At 43.7% G+C, this 20,038-nt stretch overlaps 4 protein-coding genes across 5 annotated transcripts; 2 read left to right on the top strand and 2 right to left on the bottom strand.

The window, feature by feature from the left end:
- The first annotated feature begins 2,883 nt into the window (after positions 1 to 2,883).
- LOC117789661 (mediator of RNA polymerase II transcription subunit 28) lies at positions 2,884 to 3,691 on the top strand. The gene has a single exon (XM_034628736.1). The coding sequence runs from the start codon at positions 2,993 to 2,995 to the stop codon at positions 3,557 to 3,559; it is 567 nt and encodes a 188-aa protein (XP_034484627.1). The 5' UTR covers positions 2,884 to 2,992; the 3' UTR covers positions 3,560 to 3,691.
- Positions 3,692 to 9,281, bottom strand: LOC117789660 (transcriptional regulator ATRX homolog). 2 transcript variants are annotated; one of them, XM_034628734.1, is made up of 4 exons: positions 9,054 to 9,281; positions 6,536 to 8,634; positions 5,314 to 6,198; positions 3,692 to 5,245 (listed from the first exon to the last, which is right to left on the bottom strand). In XM_034628734.1, exons 2-4 carry the CDS (start codon positions 8,592 to 8,594, stop codon positions 4,170 to 4,172), a joined length of 4,020 nt encoding a protein of 1,339 aa, XP_034484625.1. In that variant the 5' UTR covers positions 8,595 to 8,634; positions 9,054 to 9,281; the 3' UTR covers positions 3,692 to 4,169. The 2 variants fall into 2 exon arrangements, with proteins under 2 accessions (XP_034484625.1, XP_034484626.1); XM_034628735.1 differs by lacking the exon at positions 9,054 to 9,281 and adding an exon at positions 8,882 to 9,027.
- Positions 9,282 to 10,007: 726 nt separating this feature from the next.
- Positions 10,008 to 17,408, top strand: LOC117792755 (nuclear factor related to kappa-B-binding protein). Its single transcript, XM_034633004.1, has 4 exons — positions 10,008 to 11,449; positions 12,657 to 15,273; positions 15,870 to 16,543; positions 16,609 to 17,408. The coding sequence occupies exons 1-4, from the start codon at positions 10,280 to 10,282 to the stop codon at positions 17,143 to 17,145; spliced, it is 4,998 nt and encodes a 1,665-aa protein (XP_034488895.1). The 5' UTR covers positions 10,008 to 10,279; the 3' UTR covers positions 17,146 to 17,408.
- LOC117792757 (zinc finger protein 891) lies at positions 17,331 to 19,661 on the bottom strand. Its single transcript, XM_034633009.1, has 4 exons — positions 19,392 to 19,661; positions 18,516 to 19,338; positions 18,403 to 18,450; positions 17,331 to 17,987 (listed from the first exon to the last, which is right to left on the bottom strand). The coding sequence occupies exons 1-4, from the start codon at positions 19,575 to 19,577 to the stop codon at positions 17,554 to 17,556; spliced, it is 1,491 nt and encodes a 496-aa protein (XP_034488900.1). The 5' UTR covers positions 19,578 to 19,661; the 3' UTR covers positions 17,331 to 17,553.
- Positions 19,662 to 20,038: the final 377 nt, after the last annotated feature.

Here is a 20,038-nt window from a genome sequence, read left to right as displayed (position 1 = left end):
ACGTTTGCTTGTAGGTACAATAGAATTGTTTTGGCTTATAGGCGATTAAAAGGTGCAACAGTCGCATTCCTGGGAGCTCTTAACTGAAAGGGTTGAGTTGGAGGTTGTGCAGTCTCCGTGATAGGATTTTTGGATGGTAATTGGCGGTTTTTCAGCATACGCATCCGATCATAGCTGACCTTACTCGATTCATGTCGAAGGGAGTCATTTAATACCGGTTCATTCAATCTGTTCACTGTCCAATGCTTTTGCAATGCCTCCTTATAGACAGGGCAGCCCTTATAACTGGCCACATGATTTCCCTGGCAATTTGCACATTTACCGCTTGCCTTCTTCGGCTTGGGGCATTTAGTATAATAATGGGATCCAGCGCACTTGAAGCAGATAAATCCCTGAAGCTTACAATTCTCATAACTGTGGTCAAATTTTTGACATCTGTGACACTGGTAAACCCCCGATTGCTCAATTCTGACTTGGTATGTGTCCAGCTTGGTGATTTTCAGTATATCTTCATTATTATTATTTGGGAGGAGGTCCGCTTTGAAAGAATTTGTAGGAAGCCCAGAGATGCTTCCGATGACGTTAACCACGTTGCAGACGGTATGGCCAAGACTAGTCAGTTGTCGTGAGATCCAGTCCGGCGACGTGGAGGAGCGGAGTCCTTTGATGACAATCCTGAACTTAAAATTGCTCTTATCGCTCTGAGAGCAAACACTGTAATTTAGGTCAAAAAAGAGATTTAAAAGATCTCTATGGTTTTCAATCGTAGAGCATTGAAAACAGATGCCCCTTCCAGCAGTTGCACTAGTAGTAAAGGCTCCACGACCCACTGCTTCTATAGCCTTTTGAATAATACTGTTGTCGTCCTCTACGTCAGGGATGAAGATAGGAGGCACCTTAGCCTGGCTTTGTTGGGCGGGAGACGTTAGCACCTCCGTTGGTGCGTAGTTGAGCTCTCCGGGGTTTTCTCTTACTGTGGGTGTGGACACACAGCTGTTGGAAGATCCTTCAACGCACCGTTGCTTTCGAACTGGTTCTGCAGTAAGACTTTCACTTTGACTGTGATATGTTTTGTGTATATTCCGTTTTTTGCTACGATTTTGCATCTCTTCATCAACATCTTTGCCTTCCTTTTCATTTGTTGGCGGATCCTGGGCAGCACTTTTAGGCAAGCTGTTCAATTTTAGTTTCCGCAGAGCATCCTTATAGGCAGGGCAGCTCTTATAGCTGGCCACATGATTCCCTTGGCAATTTGCGCATTTGCCCATTGCCTCCTTCGGCTTGGGGCAATCAGTATAGTAGTGGGATCCAGCACACTTGAAGCAGATAAAACCCTGAAAATCACAGTTTACAGATATGTGGCCAAAACGTTGACATCTGTAGCACTGGTAAAGTTTGGTAGGTTGCTCAATAGATTGTTCAATAGTGACTTTGTATGTGTCCAACATGGTGACATTCAGTACATCGTGATTATTTTTCCTTGCCAGCAGGTCCACTTTGAAGCAACTTGTTGGAAGCTCAGAAATGCTACCGATTACGTTTACCGCATGACAGACGATGTGACCGAGACTGGCCAGCTGCCGAGATATCCAGTCCTTCGACGTGGAGTAGTGAAGTCCTTTGATGACAATGCTAAACCTATACTTGCTCTTATCCCACTCGGTGCGGACACTGGGCAATAGGTCCATAAAGAGTTTTAAAAGAGCGCCACGTGTTTCCTTCGTAGAACATTGAAAGCGGATGCCATTTCCTTGAGTGACACTGGTAGTAAAGGCTCCACGACCCACTGCTTCTATTGCCTTCTGGATAATGCTGTCGGCATCCTCAACGTTGGAGATAATGACAGGGTGCACCTTAACATTACTTTGTTGGCCGGTTACCACTTGGTCCTCTGATATCACATTGTCGAGCTCACCGGGCTTAACATTGATTGTAGATGGGGAGTCACAACTGCTGAAGGACTCATTCTTTGGGCGACTTTGACGAACTTCGCGATTTTTCTGAGGTTTAATAAAGCTTTGCATTTCTTCATCTATTGGTTGGGTTTCTTGAATTTTCCGTTCGTTTGCTGTCGATTCTGGCTCCGCTGTGACCCCAGGCGCCGTTTGGTGTTGGACATTTGCAAGGGCTTCAAGTTCTTCATACGAAATCTCATCGAGAAAATCCATTTCAATATTATCCTGTGGCTCTTCCTTAAAAATCTTATCTGGCGGGGGTGTCGGCGTAGGTTCAGCCGGGGATCTTGGAGGAGTGGCCTGATTATCGTCATCGCTATTCCATCCAGCGTCCAAATTACCGCAAACTTCTAACTCTGGTGAATACTCCCTTTCTTCACGCAAAGGAGTGTTCTCGTCGTCACCGTTTATAGAAGTCGATATCTCGCTTTTTATATTTATGGAATTGTTCATTTTACGCATATATCATTCAAACATTGAAGTATTTTAATAAATGTAGAACGAATAGCATTTGACGTTACCGTTCAATTTATCGATAATTGAGTAACTATGGGAAATTAACAGCTATTTCTGGCTGGAAAGCATCCGAATAATAGCTTATTTGCTTAGTAGTGCAACCAAATTTGCAATTTGATTCACATGGTACAAGTTGCCAGATAGGGTTATTGTGCAGGGTAGCAGTCCTTGGACCGGGTGGCAGCCTTTCACACCAGTGCTGGCAAGTTTTTAGGGGATCAATAGCTGTTTCTGGCTGGCAAGCATATAAATTAGTCATTGTATGAACTTTTGCACAGTTTTACCAAAAATATTAATAGCAAAACTTTGCTGAAAATATATTTAAATTGTCACATTTTGAGCTAATACCAATTTAGAAATTTTTCTAACAAACCAACTTTGAAAATAGCCAGATCTAGCTTTTAATTAGCTAAGCTGGCAACAGTGGTATGTAACTTTCTTAACTGCACGACGCCTTCGCGAGTTTATAGAATTGTTTACAATTGATAAAGTACGCGTAATAAAGTAATTTAAATAAAAACATGTCGACACCTAATAACGAAGCCGGCAGTGGCAATTTAATGGATGAATTCGAAGAAGCATTTCAGGCCTGTCTGCTCTCACTTACCAAACAGGAACCAAATTCCGGCACCAACAAGGAGGAAATCGAATTGGAGGTTCAAAAGACAACAAATCGTTTTATCGACGTTGCTCGACAAATGGAAGCGTTCTTTCTGCAAAAACGGTTTCTAGTTTCAACACTGAAGCCTTACATGCTTATTAAGGATGAAAACCAAGACCTCAGCATTGAGATTCAACGGAAGGAGGCGTTGTTGCAAAAGCACTATAATCGTTTGGAAGAGTGGAAAGCGTGTTTATCAGATATACAGCAGGGAGTACACAATCGGCCCACACCACCAATGCTGGCAGGTCCGTGTCCCTCCGGCATGCAGCCAATGGGTGGCCCTGGACCGCGTCCTGGCCTAATGGGCGGTATGCCACCAGGAGGAATGCCACCTGTGGGTCAACTACCAGCAGGACAACAACATTTATTGCAGGCCCAGCAAATGCAACAACTGAGGATGATGGGCAAACTGCCGCCCAAGTGACGTCCAGATAGTATATAATAACCAACTCCTAAGATTAACATATTTTATAAATAAACCCTCAAGATATCGAAGATTAATATGCGTTATGGTATATTTAATGATAATAATGAATAAAACATCAAGACAGCAATATTTTTTATCGTATTCTGTGCCATTTATTGTTATTTTTCTGCGTGTGTAGTTAGATTTTGTAGACCTTTAATGAGAAAGATCACGTATAATAGCTACTGTATATCTATGTATATATAACTCAATATATGTTTGCTTGTGTGTTTATTTCATTTTGTCTGTAAGTTGGTATTGGTATCGGTATCTAGAGTAATTCTAAATGTATTAGGACAGTTTTAAATTTAATTCAGGCATAAAAACTATATAAACTTATGCTTGGGCTATATTTATGTATAAATGTGAGAAATCGAAACGATTAAGTCGTCACTTTGATTCCAATGAAAAAATAAGTTATCAATTAACTAACATTAAATCCGAATTGAAATAAAACACATATATATTTATGTGGATGAGGCCATCGATATCTCGTTCACGATCCATTCAATTCTCTCTCACCAGTCACAGTGTGCGCATGATGGATTTCCACACAAGTTCGTTTGATCTAGTCAATCTCGTATACCTTATCCGCTTCAAAACCTGGTGGATTGGCATTGGGCACGGCAGCGCCATCTGCCGGCTGTCCGGTGGCTTGATTGTAACCCGCTGCCGAGGGATTTTGATTGGCATAGAGCAAGGGATTCATGTACAGGCCGCTGGGATGCACAATGTGCGTGTGGAGCTGAAGTAGATCCTTGTACATGGTCGGATCACCATTGTTCATCTCATTGTATAGCTGCTGCAGATAGTTGGGTACCAGCTGTATGACCTGATTCTGTGTTAGCTCCGGATGATCTTTGGATATTTTCATGTTGAGCAACTGCAGCAAAATATCCGAGCGGAAGCCAAAGATCTTATTTGATGTAACACTTCCAGAGGCATTGCCAAACTGGCTGGCCACCTGCGCACCAAAAGCGTTCCGATCGTAGCTCATGTACTGAGACGCTTGAACAGCACGCGTCTTTTCCGCCTCGTACTCAGCCCAGGCGGATTTACGCTCCTCTTCGGAAAGATTCTCGTGCTCCTCCTGTTCGAGCAATGAGTCATGCTCGTGGTATTTAAATATCAGCTTCTCATGCTCCGTCAACAATTCGGCAAAAAGGCGATCCTTGGGCAACAGCGGCATCTCACGCTCAGCGCTCGGTTTTAGCTCATACGTGTACAATTCCATTAAGTCCGTTTGATTGTAATGCCTAGAGATCTGCTGCTCATCGATGACACGCTTGGCAGTTGCCTGCTTGGCCACCTGACGCTCATAAACCTTTTGCTCCATGGTGCCCATGGCAATTAAGCGGTATATGTAGCATGGTTTAACCTGTCCAAAGCGATAAACACGAAAGATACTTTGAGTGTCGTGCGAGGGATTCCATGAGACATCAAAGATGACCACACGATTGGCTGCCACCAGATTAATGCCCAATCCGCCAGCACGTGTCGAGATGAGAAAGAGTCTTGCACGCAAATTGGTGGCATTATTAAACTTCTTGCACATGGCTTCACGCTGCTCCACGCTGCAGGAGCCATCCAAACGAAAATAATCCTCGCCCGGTGACCAGCAGCCCTTGAAGTTGCCAACATCGCCTGATGGAAAAGGAAACAAATATGATTACTTTAATAAAAAAATTTAGAGATCCTACTCTTAGACTTACCTTCAAATTCATAGCCCTTGGTATTGCTGTCAACCAAAGAGAGAAAATGCTCGATGACATCCAGGGATTGTAGAGACTGCGAGAAGACGAGCAGCTTATCACCAATGGCCTCACACTGTTGCAGTAATCGCAGCAGCATGAGCAGCTTGGGGGAATGATTAACGTTGTTTAGCTCCTTTTCCTCGACAAACGGTTTCCACCATTCGGAGGGATCATCCTTCTGCACTGATGGACCACTCAGAAGTTCAACATCCGAATCGCTATCCACCAATCCAGAGCGTACGCCATTGCGTGTCTTGCGACTTTTAACTTTGCTGCCGCCAGCGGCATCTGTTGATGCGAGAGTTAAGCTAGCATCCGATTTGAATGATTCAGCGCTATCCGATGAATTAGATGCGGCCTCCTCCTCGTCGGACTCATCACATATGAAACCTTCCATTTCATCAGAGTCATCGTTGCTGAGCAAGCGCTTGGCAATGACATTGTCGCTATTGACGCGCAGATTCATTGGATGCGTCCAAATCCGTCGCAAGTCCTGAAAATCCTGAAACAGACGTGCCCCCTTGCCGCAGATATCGGAGCTGGCCTGATCCCGATGCGTTGTCATATAATAGCCATACAGCTGCTGTTGCAGCTCCGACAATGTGGTGTACACAACATACTCATGCTTGGGCGGCAAATAGGGTGCCAGCACCGAGTAATCCCGACGTTGGATGCAGCCCTCAAGTAACTTGTGTAGAATATGCGAACGATGCTTCATCAAACGCAAATCGCGATCTGTGGAGTCCGTGTACTGTCCGTTGCTAATTGGATTGACAAACCGATTCATATATTCCTTATATGTGCCCAGCAGATTTGGCTTCACAAATTGTATCATGCAATAGTCTGGGAAATTAAAAACAATCGATTACAAAGCAGTCTATATGGTGTGATGACATTTTCTTAAGATACATATAACTCTAAACTTGACTAATTTTGGAACTAGTTTAAGAGAGATTAATCAAACTGAAAGTTCAACAATGTTGCTAGATAATATTTCATAGTATAGCATAAAAAGTGGTTGCTTTTTAAATGCATTTGGAAAATTCAATTATAGATATATGATTGACAATGTAAATGTTAGCTTAAAATTGTACATTATTTAGAAAAATTCTAACAATGATCCTAATATATGTTAGTACTACTTATTATAATAATTATTATTATCCAATCAACCACTTACATTCTTTGAGATTGTTTTGAAGCGGTGTGCCAGTGAGCACAATGCGTCGCTTGCTCCGCATACGGGTGACAGCCTTGCTGATGGATGTCTTCTCGTTCTTTAGCAAGTGTCCTTCGTCGCAGACGACTAGATCGGCGCCTGGATCGACGAGGGCTTGCTGCAGTTGCTCCCGTTGCTTTTTGCGCAAACCTTTGGCCTTGTCATTGGCCAGAATTCGATACATATCGTAGCCCAAGATACAGACGCCGCCTTCTTCGAACCATTCGTTCAGCTTGAAGATGCGCGTCGGTTTGTCCTTGTAGCGTGAAATGTCATAGACCTCAATGTCCCGGCGATGGGCAAATGCCATCCAGTGGACAAACTCACGTGCCCAATTGTTGACGGTACTAAGTGGCGATATGACCAACACACGTTCCACGCCCGTGCGTCGAGAGTTGGTCAGCAATGTGTGCGATAAGGTCACCACTTGTAGTGTCTTGCCCAGACCCATGCAATGGGCCAAAATGCAACCGGATCCGGCGCTCTTTTCACTCTCTTTTATCGTTTCAAAGCAGGCATCCCACATAAACTTGACGCCCTCCACCTGATGTGGCTTTAGCTTCTTCAGCAATCCTTTGTCCACCTGCAGCAGCGCCTTCTTCGAGTCCTCATCAAAGTCCAACACCAGCTCCCTAATTTCAACGCTCTCGGATTTCTCAAAGATCCGATTATAGAGCTTCTGACGCTCCTCGATACGTTTGCGTCGATCATCTTCCTCTTTGGCGGCCTCCTTGGTGGTCAAGTCTAAATCTTTAGTCTTGATTATTTTACGAATGTGTTTTCGCTTGTTCTTGTTCTTCTCATCATCATCACTGTCGCCGCTGGAATTCTTTTTAATGCGTCGCCGTTTCTTTTTCTTCTTATCGTCCGGCTCAAAATCGGACGAATCGTTTGCCGATCCCGCATTCTTTTTGCCCACAAAACTGCGACGCTTTCGTTGTGGCATCACCTCACTGCCGCTGCTATGGGCATCCTCCTGAGCTTCGGCATCCGATTTGTTATCACTTTGTTCCTTTTCCGATTCCGCTTCTTCAACGGCATCTTTGTAATCGCTATCGCTCTCGCTTTCGCTTTTATTGCGCCGGCTTCGCTTCGAAGTGCTCGCTTTTTCCATTTTCTCAGAGTCGCTGCTCATCTTTCGTTTCTTTTCCACTTTTATGTCGTTTGCAGCAGTTGTCGATTTTTCGGCAGATTTTGCTGTTGACTTTGTTGTAGTTTTTGTTCTTGCTGTTGCGGGCAGCTTAGCACGCTTTACACGAACGACACAACGACGAACCTTCTTGATTGGATCCTCGTTAACAGTGCTATCGCTATCAATTAGAAGCTTGGAAAGCAAACTATTTTTAATTGGCTGCTTCTCTGGACGCCCTTTCAATTTCTCCTGAAGGGAGTGGGACGATGATGATGAATTGATACGTGCTTTGCGAATTGGATTTCGCACTATAATATCCTCTTCGTCAGTGTCCTGCTCACTATCGCTGAGTTCGACTATGGAAACGTTATTGTTCCGGCTTCTTAACGACGATCGAGCAGAGACAGTTCGTAAATTTGAAGTTTTTGCTTGAATTTTAGCGTTGTTCGAGTTTCTTGTTGCTCTCGTGTTGTTGCTGTTATTGTCTGGCTGGGCCAACAGTTTCTCCAGGGGCACAATACTTATTTTGAATGCCGGCTTCCCTGCAACGGTTTGATCATCAGAGCTACCAGCTTCGGTTAGTGAATTGGCTGCATCTCCGTTTCCATTAATGTCGTCACTATTTTTTGTACCTGTGCTGTTTCCATCAATAGCTGTATCGTTTGTTTTTCTTGAATTCTCTTTGACATTGTTACATTCTTCTTCTTCGTTTGTCTCTGGTTGCTTAGTTTGTCTTCTTGTTGTACGCTTGATCTTTTTGCCGTCGACGTCGCTTTTACTGCTATTGCTGTCGTCGTAGTCGGCGTTGGCGTCCACTTGATTGATCAAAGAAGTTGCAGCAATTGTCTCCCGAGATTCCGTCTTTTCCTCTCCCATAGGTAACAGCATATACGTGCTTGTTTGCGCCGCGACCCAATTTCAAACAAAACTAAAAAATAACATTTAAAAAAATAGGGAAGCACAAATTTTCATTAATTTATCTTTGTTTTCTGTATTTTGTCTTCTAGTTACAACTATCTTCCCTCTTTTTGAGGTGTATTCGCCGCGCGTTCGTTTTTCGGCTTTTTTGTTGCGCTCTTCTTCTTTCCGAGGATTTTTCGCAAAATGCTACGGCGTTATTTGTATGCTATCGGCCATTGGATATTAGCCAAAATTAAGTATATTACAACACTTACTTTCATTAATTATGTTATAATTTATGTGCTCAACATTAAATCACTTTAAATTAGTTAATTTTTCAACATTCCACCGCCGCGCTTTTTGGCACAGACGCGTACCACTCACTCACACACGCATACATATGTACATATGCACGCATTTACATACACATACAGATGTGCCACTCACCTATTGCGATTTTTCATTTGCGTTTTCATTTCGCCAAGCAGTTGCACTGTACTGACTTTACATTTATTAATTATATCTGATAAGTATGTTAACATAAGAATAATACATTTAAAAAACCAGAAGCAGCGCGCCGCTCGCTGCCTTCGCCGCCGCTTAAAATTTTATTTGCTGGTATACACAGCACACAAGCACACAGATGTTGTTAATGGCAAAGGCAACTCTAGCGCCGACACTAGAGATGTGCAATGTAAGCTTACATGTTACTGGGATAGATTGAAAAATAATTAAATAAATTGTGATAAACACGAAAGTAAATTAAGAAACCTTTTTATTTAGTTCCAAAAAAAAAAAAAACACTTTAATTTCAAATAGTTTTAAAAATTACTTACGCTTTAGTCAAATACTACTGAGATTTCGGAATGCCCAATATCGTTCTACAAATTTTTTTTTATCAATTGAAAAAATTTAGTTAGCCAAAAATAATTTGAAATTGGAATTCATGCTTATATTTTATTCGTTTTCATTTATTTTAATTATTTGCGCCATTTGGTCACCCCAGTGCTTACTGAAGTGAGCAAGTGAACATGTTCCTTCCAAGTTGTTCTTTATTGCTCACTTTCTTTTTTTTGCTCTGTTGCTCTGTTTTGCTCAGTTTTTCCTTTTTTGCTCAGTTGTATTTAATTATTTAATTTTTACTTTTATGAATTTTAAGAATTCTTAATGGTAATAATTTAGAATTCATGAATTTAAAGGTCATATTTGAATTATCGTCAGTTATTTTTATTTTTAATACGTCATAAAGTTCAGCTTTTCCAATCGACTTCTTGAAGTTGCTCATTTTAATCAAAAAAGAATCGGTGAAAATAGTTAAATTCCCGGAATTTTTGTAGCAATCAAATTGTAAAAATACTAGAACTAGCTGTAAAATAGCTAAACTGGCTAAAGTGAGCAAATGAACTGAACGACTGAACTAAATGACCTACAATCAGAGATTTAGTTCGTAAATAGTTCAAACGAACTTAATCTGAACGATTCAATACAACTCTACGAAGAAGCAAAAGCAATAAAAAAAAGAGGAAAACAAGCAGCAAATATGTTTGATATAACGAGGCAGCGGAAGAGACAAAAATTATAAATTAGTGTAGAGAAAAAATTTGCCCAGTGTGCGAAGAGAGGCAACGTTGCATTCATTAATTGAGTAAAAAGGGGATAAAGCTCAATAAGCAATGAACAGCAGCAACAACAACAATAACAGCAGCAGCATGCTATACCCGGAATTCGAGGAAGAGGAGGAGGAGCTCAGCGGGTCTTACAACATCAATGAAAATGGTAACCAGTTGAGCGACTGCAGCAGCAGCAACAGCAGCGCCTCCAGTAGCAGCGGCAAAACGGCAAGCAGTTCCAGCAGCTCCAACTCGAGCGACGATGACGACGACGGGGATGAGGATGCTGACGAGGATGCCTCTGATCAGGACATGCGTACGGATTCCGATACGGATGATGGCACCACCACGCAATCGGACGAGTTGGAGTTGGCTCAGCTCAATAGTAGTCACCTATTTCGGCTGCCTCGTGGTCTCTGCGAGAGTGCGAGCATATTCCACGAATTCTTCTCCGTGGAGACCTGGCAACTGTTGCCCAACAACATGCAGGCCCAACTGCAGCCGTTGTTACCCAGCTATGCCGCATTCCTCAGTCCCCCGCAGGCAGCAGCTGAGCAGCAGCGCACCTTGCTGCAACTCTTTAATGGTGGACTCCAACGCTTTGGACAGTCACCTTTACTCCGGCTGCAGCATCAGCTGGAGGAGGGCAGTCTGCGACCAGATGTACTCCAGCTGCGTCTCAGCATTGAGCGATCACAGCGGCGGGAACGTCGCTTCCAACATGCTGAACGTCTCAGTCGTCTGGCCAAGGAGTTGTTTCTCTCCCGGGAACAGATGCTGCAGCAGGTCTATGCCATGGCACCGCCGCCGAATGCCGCCGGCTTCGATAGGTTTAAGGTGCAGTCACGCTCACGTAAACGGAAGACGCCCACTCTGCACAGGGAGAACAAGTTCTGTGTGGAGCGTGCACGTAAACGCTACTGCCAGGAGCTTGTGGAGCTGACACGGGATCTGCAGCTGCAGCCCGGCGATATAAGTGCTGATGAGCACGACGAGGAAGCGGCACAGTTGGCAATCATTGCAGAGGAGCAGCAGCTGAAAATGGATACAACCACTCGACCATCAAATGCGGCTGACAAGAAATGCATTTACAGTACCTTCTTCAAGCGTCGTCCTGGCCTCGAGGATGAACTCGTCCTGCGCAGCATGCAGGCGGATAAGATGCAGCCCCTCAACGAGAGGAATTTCAAGAAATACTTAAGAGACTACAAACGACGGAAACTGCAGCAACCGGTGAGTACAACCAACTTATAAAAATATCAAGATATTCTGGAATTTGTAATTTTTCGTATACTTATGGCAAAAAAATCCAACAGAATCTAAAAAAAAAAAATAGATTTCCAACTGTCCGTCATTCTTCCAAAGTTACAAAATAATTTAGACAGGCTCAAAGCCTACTATACAAATATTTGTAAAATTTCTGGCCTACTCAGTCATTTTATAAAGTGAAGTCCAAATGTATTACCTTTTTATATTGAATGTCGAGAAAATCCAACAAAATCGAAAAAAAAATAGATTTCCAACTGTCCGTCATTCTTCAAAGTTAAATCATAATTTAGAAAAACTCAAATTTTTTTTTGTTTTTAAGTAACTACCCTTTTCTTCTTTTTTTTTTACTTATGTGTCTTCTGGTTCTTAGAACATATATGTATGTAAATTATTATGAGACCAACTTGGTCAAGCTGTTTTAAAAAACTAAAAACAAATGAATTTTGTCTGTGTTAAAACAACTGTTAAAGTAAGTTTTAATATTTTGACATTCCTTTGTTTACATTGATCATTATTAAAATTTTATTGATTAATAATTAGTATTGTCCACGCAAAAGATCGATTTATTGAATAATCGAATTTAAAAGTCGCCAAATAAAAATAGTTGCGACGATATATCGGAAGCTGGACATGTTTTGATTTGTTCCACAGTGCTGTAAAATCATCAGGTGTAACAAATAACGATGATTTTCGTTTTTATTTTTAAATCAAAAAATCAACGACATGGACGAAAGATACAAGTAAAAGATTTTATGGGGTTTTAACAATGATACTGATTACTTTTGAGTAATATTTTTAAAAGTCTGACAGTAATCAATTTACAATATTTGACTGAAAAAAATAATATTACATGTAATCATAATTTGTATTAATTTCTTATCAAACAAAAATCAATTGCAGATACGAGCAGGACTTTTTCCTAATATTGTCGCATGTAATATATTTTCAATACATAAATGTTTCAATTTGAATGCCAAACATTTCAATTTGCCTTTTTTGAGACCGATTTCCCATTGTCGATTTTAAGATTCGATGTTGCATCACTTGCTTGCTCACATCACTATTATCGATACTTATACCGGTTGGTAAACTAATTTGATTCCTGGCACAGTCTTTTTTTTTAGAATAAATAAAAACCGATAAATAATATAATAATTGTATTTATTTTTAGCAATTGCCGGACTTTGACACGGCTGACATTCGACTGCGGGATATTTGCACTCGAGCCCAGTTCGTGGGCAACTTCAAGCCGGGACGGAAACCGAAGGCGCTCACAGCGCGCTTGAATCATAGTGTTAATGAGTTGCCGGCTTTGGTTCCCATTGGCGGCAATGCAGCTAAAGTGGAACCAATGGCGGAACTGCTTACGGATGAGCCACAGCAGCTGTACGGCCGCGCTGCCCTGGAGCCAGACGAGGAGGAGCTGGAACGAGAGCTGCAGGAGCAGGCGGGGGCGGTGGCGGTGGCAGGAGCGAGGGTGGAGGCGGTAAAGATAATTGCGCCCACAACAGGAATCGTTGAGTTGCCCAAACTGGAACCGTTTGCGGCGCGAACGGTGATTAGCAGCTCACCCAAAGCGCTGGTCAAAGCTGGCGCACATATCACAGGCAGTCCGACCAGGGATCTAACAACGACATCGTCATCGCCATCGATATCCACACCAACAACAACAGCAACATCGACATCAACGCCACGTGTCCATGCCTGTTACTTTTCCTTGTTGCGGGATCAATTTGTGGCGACGCCACAGCATCGATTAACCTATCCGGAGCTGCAGACGCAACTGGTCAAGTGGAGGGCAGAGAGTTGCCAGTCGGGCTTGCCAGATTGGCTGCGTCTATTGCCTGCCGACTGGACGCAGATGCTGCAATCCGCCGTCAACTTCCTGTCCGGCGACTTTGTTACGCTGCCAGCGGAATATGTGCCGTATATTGAGCACAAGACGCAGTTGGGCATTTATCAATGGATTGGAGCTGGCCGGGATTCCGATGCGCGTCTCCAAACGTTGTGTCAGTATTGGTTGCAGCGGCGCAAGGAGGAGATTGGAGTACAACAACTGCAACAGCAGCAACAACAACAGCTGCTACAACAACAGCAACAGTTGAGCCCGTTAATTGCTGCTGTGGATGCCACGCCCACACCCGCGCCCCGTTGCCCCACCAGTTGGACAGTGCGTGTGGCGACACAGGAGGAAATGCTGGAGTTCCAGCGACAGGAGCGTTTGCGCTTCGAGCAACCACATCGACCCTTTACGTACCGGATGCACGGATACGAGAGTGTCGTCGGACCCGTCAAGGGCATCTACACGCAGAGTCTGGCGCTGAACAAGGCACGTGGTCATGCTGTCATGGTGGACGATCGACCACCGTATGTGACCATATTGACGCTAGTGCGGGATGCCACCGCCCGGCTGCCCAACGGCGAGGGAACACGCTCGGAAATATCCGAGCTGTTGAAGTGCTCACAGTTCATCAATCGGCAGGCGGCGGAGAATGTGTTGCAGACGATTGTGAGCGGGGCCTTGGATCGGATGCATGGCGGTGTGGATCCATGTGTGCGCTATGATGCACGCCGCAAGATCTGGATCTATTTGCATCGCAATCGCAATGAGGCGGACTTTGAGCGGATGCATCGACAGAATCAATCGATGGTCAAGCAGAAGCAACAACAGCGCAGGCACAATAACAACAAGCCAAAGAAGGACGAAGCAGGCGAGGCGGGACAAGAGCTGCCAGCTCTGGTTGTGGCCACTCCAACACCAACTCCAACGCCAGTTGCAACTGGTACACTTATTAAGAAGCATCCTCAGATGCTGCAGGTCAAGTGCCCGCCAGTGCCGCCGCTCAAGTATCACATACCTCCCAACAATATCGGGACACCGCCAGCTGCAACTTCAATTCCAACTCCTACTCCTACTACAGTCATGCCCCACCAGAAATCGCTGCTGAAGTCCACACAGCGTAGCGGTGTTGTCACTATTGTGGACAGATCCTCGACAGCTTCAGTAGCTTCAGTCGCTGCCACAGCAACTGTGCAACTGATGAAAACTTCACCAAAGCAGCAACAACAACAACCACAACCGCAGTTGGGACACAACTTTAGTTCAACCCGCAATACCACGCCCATTTTGGTGTCCACTCCAAGTGGTCTGCAAACGGTGCATGTGGCAGCAACGCCCAACAAGAAGCTGGCTATCAAGAAGCCCATTGTTATCAATTCCCCCTCACAAACACCCTCCTCATTGGGATCTGCAGCTGGATCAGGAGTAGGAGCAGCAGTAGGATCAGCAACTGGTGGCAGCTTTATTGTGCCACTGGAGCAACAGCAGCAGCAGCAGCAGCCACAACTGCATTCAATTGGAAACAAGATATCGCCAGTTCGACAACAAATGCCCAAAAATATTATACGATTGTTGCCAGCTGGAGGAGGCACTGCATCATCAACTACCACGGTGGCAACGAAGCCATCCGTTGTACAGCTGCCACACACAGTTGCCACTAAACCGACTGCATCCACTGTGCAAATCCTTGGACCTCGCATGCTCGCTCAGACCACAGTGCGTCCGTTGCATCAGAAGATTGGCGCCGTCTCCATTGTGAGCAACAACAAGGCAACGATCGGTGGCAGTCCCATTGTCAATGCCACAGTCGGAAGCGGCACCGGAAGCGGCACCATCGTTAAGATGTCCCCGCAGGCATTTGCAAAACTGCAACAGCAGCAGCTCAAGCAAAAGGCGAATCAAGCTAATCCCGCCCAGAATCAACAACAGCAACAGCGGATACTCGTGGGTAAGTCAAGATATCAATTTAATAGTATAAGAGTAAATGCTATAACAGCTTTAGATGAGTATAAGCCACAAATAGTAGGTGAATGAATCAATTCGCAGGTCAACTTCGCTTTGCGTACAACTGCCGACTGCTGTGAATGAATTCTTTGTCTTGCTTCAGCTTTCACTCTCCCACGCACACATATACACGCTTCGGCAGCACTGCAGCGCTCTTTGCTGACTCTCACTCTCGCACTTCTTTTGACAAGAGCATGTGAAAGAGCGGGGTAATTCTGTTGCAGCTGCTCACGGAGGCCTCTCTATTTCTACCAATTACTCGTTTCTTACCTTACGGAGGAGCGCTCTCTTTACCCTTGCTCTTCTGCCTACGCACACACATACACGTTTAGGCACTGACTGCAGCGCGCGTCGCAGCCTCTAACTCTCGCACTCTTTCTGATGAGAGCATGCAAAAGCTTTTATACACAAACATCACAAAGAGCGCGCTCATTCGATCAAAGCAGCTCTTACGCTTTTTCAGTGCGTGTGTGTGTGTTTCTGGGAGCGCGCTTCAATTTATGCACATTATTAATTTATTTGAATTTCTTTCGTCTGCAGGCAACACGGCAATATCGTCGAACAAAAATATTGTGTTCCAGGCGCTGCCAAAAGCGGCGCCCAAAATACTCAGCAGCATGCCGGGTCAGGCCAAGCCGTTGGCCACCGCGAATCTCTCGCCGCAGCAGCAGCGGATTGTGCTGCAAAGCTTCAAGCAGCCGGCGGCAACAGCAGCTGCTGCCTCGCAGACAACAACGCGAATCATACGGACAACGCCAGTGTCAACGACAACAACATCCGGTGCCACGCCCACAGTCACGACACAAGGCGGTCACATAATAACACTGGACAGTTTGTTGCAGAAATCAATGCCGGGTAAACTGTTAACCGCTGGCAGCAACAACATCATCCAGCTGGCCACATCGACAGCCACTGGCAATGTCATCACGATGTCGCCCAATGGTCAAACACAGCAGCAGCTGTCCAAGCAGCTGCCAGCGACGGCGCGGATTGTGACCACCGGACATGCTACGACAATGGTGCCAAAGATCATTGGTAAGACAACAGTTGTACCTGGTAAGCCGTTGCTGCTGCATGCCAAGACCCTGAAACTGGGCAGCAATTCGGGGGCAACTACACAAACGACGGCGGCGACAACGCTGGCCACAGGCGCCATGAAGACAACGCCACAAAGTATTGTAATTGGAGGTCAAACGATGAAAATTCAGGGAGCGGTAAGTGTTTAGAAGAATATCCAATTTGAGAACTCAATTAAATGTCATTTGAATTTGTGTTACAGACCATTCCAGCGCGCAATGCGGCAGGTGCACCCGTTCAGACTGTCATCATGGGCAACCAGCTGCTCCGACTGGCCACAAGCAGCAGCAGCAACAACAACACCAATAGCACAACAACCAGCAGTAATAGCCTGCCCAGCACATCGAGCGGAATTGCGAGTTCACCCAAAACGCTGCTCATTAACGCAGGAGCGGCACAGACGTTGCGTCTTGGCAAGAATGTGCTGCTGGCTACCAGCAATGTTGCATCCACGACAACAACAGCAACAGCAGTGACAACAACTGCAACACCTGCCAATAATCTTGTATTTGCTGTCCAGGGCAATGGAGGGCAATTGTTCTTCTCACCCGGACTGCAGGGCGTCAACTTAAAACCACTGTCCAGCATGAAAGTGATACCCATGTCGTCGTCGGCATCAACAGTTGCCGTCAACAGCGGCGTTAAATTGAATAATGTGGCAACAACCACAGCAACATTGAACACCAAATTGTTGCCCACAGCTGTGCTTAAAACGGCAAGTGGAGGTCATGGCAATTAGATGCAAAGAGCAGGAATCGAAGACGAAGGAGGAAGAGGTAGAGGCAGAGGAGGCAGAGGCTTGTTAACTACGTTGTTTACTTTATCAGTTGTTTGGATTTAACATTATCATTTATACATATAACTTTATATATATATTAGTAATTTAAGCAAAAAGTTTAACATAAATATTTTGCTTCTTATAAATTAGATGAATTGATGAATTTATTGGAAATCTAATATTATATCATCGAAACAAACATAATGAGTCGAATTGTACCAAAACTTATAGCTATATTCGTTTTATTTACTGCACCGCTTCAACGATTGCAGTTTAGAGCGAGGGAAAAGATGAAATTAACTTTAACAATTATATCATATTGTATTGGCATGGCTTCTGTGGGTGCTTCCTGTCCAGTTGAACTGTGTCTCAAAACGAGTCCTTAGTATGCAGCTGAAGATGACGATTTAGCTTGATCTTCAAATTGAATGATTTAGCACAAAACGGACACTTGTACATGACCACGCTGTGACGATTCGATGTGTCGGAATGTATGCTGATATTGGAACTATCTTGAATTGGATTTGTGCTGGAGAGTAGCGTGCTGAAAGTGTCTGGAAAAATTGTTGACACATCAACAATTTCATGCAGCTCAGGATCTGGATCGGGCTCCACTGGAGACGCCGCCGCTGGCGATGTTGTGTGCGTCTCCCGGACATGACCTTCCAGCTGCTCGGCATCGTTAAAGGTGAGCTCGCAAAAGGCGCACTGTATTAAGCAAGATTCTTGGATTGTGTTTGTCGTTTCCACCGTTTCTGTAGTCTGCATGGATCTTAACTTGAGCGCCAGCTCCTCTTCGCGTTCTGAACAGATAAAGATACAAAATAAATCCACAATTAGTTACATGTAAACATGGGATAATCCTGAAACACATATAGATTAGCTTTAGATTTCGCGTTCGGTTGTTCACAGCTACTTCATAAAAAAGGTGTGGGAAATCTGATCAGGCTAAAAGATTTAGATAGATAAATTTATTAAATCTTTTAATGTGACAAAGCTAAAGCATGAAACAGATTAGACAAGAATTGAGTCTAAAAAAATACTATTCTGCAATCAATATACTATTTAAAAGTCTTAGAGTAATTATGTTTTCACACTTTTTTTTTCAGTATTTTCCAGTTTCCCTATTCAAATCAGTGTGCAGTGTCGTAAAGTGAACTGATATGCCAAAATCTGTTTCAGGAATACCCCAATTGTTATACTATCGATTAGATTTACCTTTAAGATGCCGATTTAAGTGCGCTTGCAGCTGCTGCTGCTTCATTTCTGTCAATTGAAGAATAAAAAAAGAAATTAATTATTTGGGATAGAGCAGCTTGAAAGCAACTTACGTTTGCCACAGAATTCACACTTGGCCCGTGTGTGCACCGCGAGCTTGTGCTCCTTGAGTGTATCCTTGGAGTTGCAGAAGAAGCCGCAGATAGGACACTTGAGATGCTTTTGCAGCTTGTGCCATTTCATATGGAAGCGTAAACGGGATTCGTGGGCATTAGTGAACTTCTTACCGCATATATGACACTCGCAATCCTTAAGCATATGCATACGATTCATGTGCTCCGTGTGCTTCTCCTGGGTGAGAGACGCATGTCCGCATAGCTTGCAGTAGACACCATCCTCCTGAGTTGGCGTTGGCAACGTGGTTAGCTCTTCGCCATCGCAGTCATCGTCATAAGTAAATTTTATGACTTCATCTTCACTATCTTGGCTCTCATTATGCGAACTCTCAAATAGTGTGGAACTTAAGCCATTTTCAACGGCCAAGTCCTGTGGCTTGACTTGGGAAAATGTCGCCTCCTCTGGCAGATTATTGGCAACTTGATCTGCTGCTGTCTGATATGGTGGATCTTGTGGTACTCGAGCTGTGTGCTCCAGCTTAATGGGCACATGTGGTATATCCAAGGGAGCACAGACTCGTCTACTGCCGTCTTCTTCACTACCATCTTCATCGTCTGTATCGAGATAAATGAATCCGCAAAATGTCTGCTCTGGCTCAATTTCCTTCTTAATTATAATACCATTGTGAGCTCGTTTGTAATCAAGGACATTGAATTGTTCCTGCGTCTCCAAGCAGCTTCGCTTGAACTTAAGAATTTTCTGGAACTCAGCTATGCAGGATCTGCACATGTTCTGAGGTCGTCCGTCATTCTCTTCCACCTGCAATTTTGAATGTATTAAAATGCAATCTCTCAAACTATTTTCACACTGACCTGAAGGCTCCATTCGTTCATAAGTTTCACTATTTCTGGCATGTTTCCAATGCAATTTTCGCCGGCTCCAACTTTTGTAAATATTGGCTGAATAATAGCATCATCTGATATGAAAAAAATGCCACACGCACGACAAGGCTCAATGTTGTTGTCATCTTCGAAAGCATTTAGATCTGTGCAATCCATATTACTGCTTTTAATTCCTAGGGCATTGAATACAACAAATACATCAGTATAAATTCGGAAATTCTAAAAAAAAAAGTAAATTCACAACGCTTCGATTATTGCATATTAGAGTTGCATTTAATCAAGGCGCTGCCACATGGTAGAAGAAAAGTCAACGTTTATTTGAATGTTGCCAGAGCTTGGAATTCCAAAAGTATATTTTTGGGAAAAATAAGCATCTTTAGGACATTTTTGAAGTTAGAATTTTAAATTAAAATTGAGTGATTTAAAGTTAATGATTCTTATCATTTGCTTAATAAAATATTTAAATTGCGCGCTTCGCCCTTTTATTTAACTGGTATTTTAATAACAGACGGGATTACTTGTAGATGACAGCGCTGGTACAAATGTACAAAAAAATCCAATAACTCAATAAAAATTGAATAACTGTGATGAAAATTTAGAATACGAAATTAGACAAA

Source organism: Drosophila innubila (assembly GCF_004354385.1).
Source record: "Drosophila innubila isolate TH190305 chromosome 3R unlocalized genomic scaffold, UK_Dinn_1.0 2_E_3R, whole genome shotgun sequence".
Classification (NCBI taxonomy): Eukaryota; Metazoa; Arthropoda; class Insecta; order Diptera; family Drosophilidae; genus Drosophila; species Drosophila innubila.
Note: the sequence above shows the minus strand (reverse complement) of the source record. Positions and strands in the feature narration are given on the sequence as shown.

What these genes read in the sequence shown, in the direction of transcription:
- LOC117789661 (XM_034628736.1), top strand. Translation starts at nt 2,993, where the DNA reads ATGTCGACACCTAATAACGAAGCCGGCAGTGGCAATTTAATGGATGAA.
- LOC117789660 (XM_034628734.1), bottom strand. Translation starts at nt 8,594, where the DNA reads ATGCTGTTACCTATGGGAGAGGAAAAGACGGAATCTCGGGAGACAATT. An exon ending in TCAAAACAATCTCAAAGAAT is followed by an intron (nt 6,199 to 6,535) that starts GTAAGTGGTTGA and finishes TTAATTTCCCAG; the next exon opens with ACTATTGCATGATACAATTT. An exon ending in CAAGGGCTATGAATTTGAAG is followed by an intron (nt 5,246 to 5,313) that starts GTAAGTCTAAGA and finishes CTTTTCCATCAG; the next exon opens with GCGATGTTGGCAACTTCAAG.
- LOC117792755 (XM_034633004.1), top strand. Translation starts at nt 10,280, where the DNA reads ATGAACAGCAGCAACAACAACAATAACAGCAGCAGCATGCTATACCCG. An exon ending in GACGGAAACTGCAGCAACCG is followed by an intron (nt 11,450 to 12,656) that starts GTGAGTACAACC and finishes ATTTATTTTTAG; the next exon opens with CAATTGCCGGACTTTGACAC. An exon ending in GCAACAGCGGATACTCGTGG is followed by an intron (nt 15,274 to 15,869) that starts GTAAGTCAAGAT and finishes TTTCGTCTGCAG; the next exon opens with GCAACACGGCAATATCGTCG.
- LOC117792757 (XM_034633009.1), bottom strand. Translation starts at nt 19,577, where the DNA reads ATGGATTGCACAGATCTAAATGCTTTCGAAGATGACAACAACATTGAG. An exon ending in TGAACGAATGGAGCCTTCAG is followed by an intron (nt 19,339 to 19,391) that starts GTCAGTGTGAAA and finishes TCAAAATTGCAG; the next exon opens with GTGGAAGAGAATGACGGACG. An exon ending in GTGTGAATTCTGTGGCAAAC is followed by an intron (nt 18,451 to 18,515) that starts GTAAGTTGCTTT and finishes TTCAATTGACAG; the next exon opens with AAATGAAGCAGCAGCAGCTG.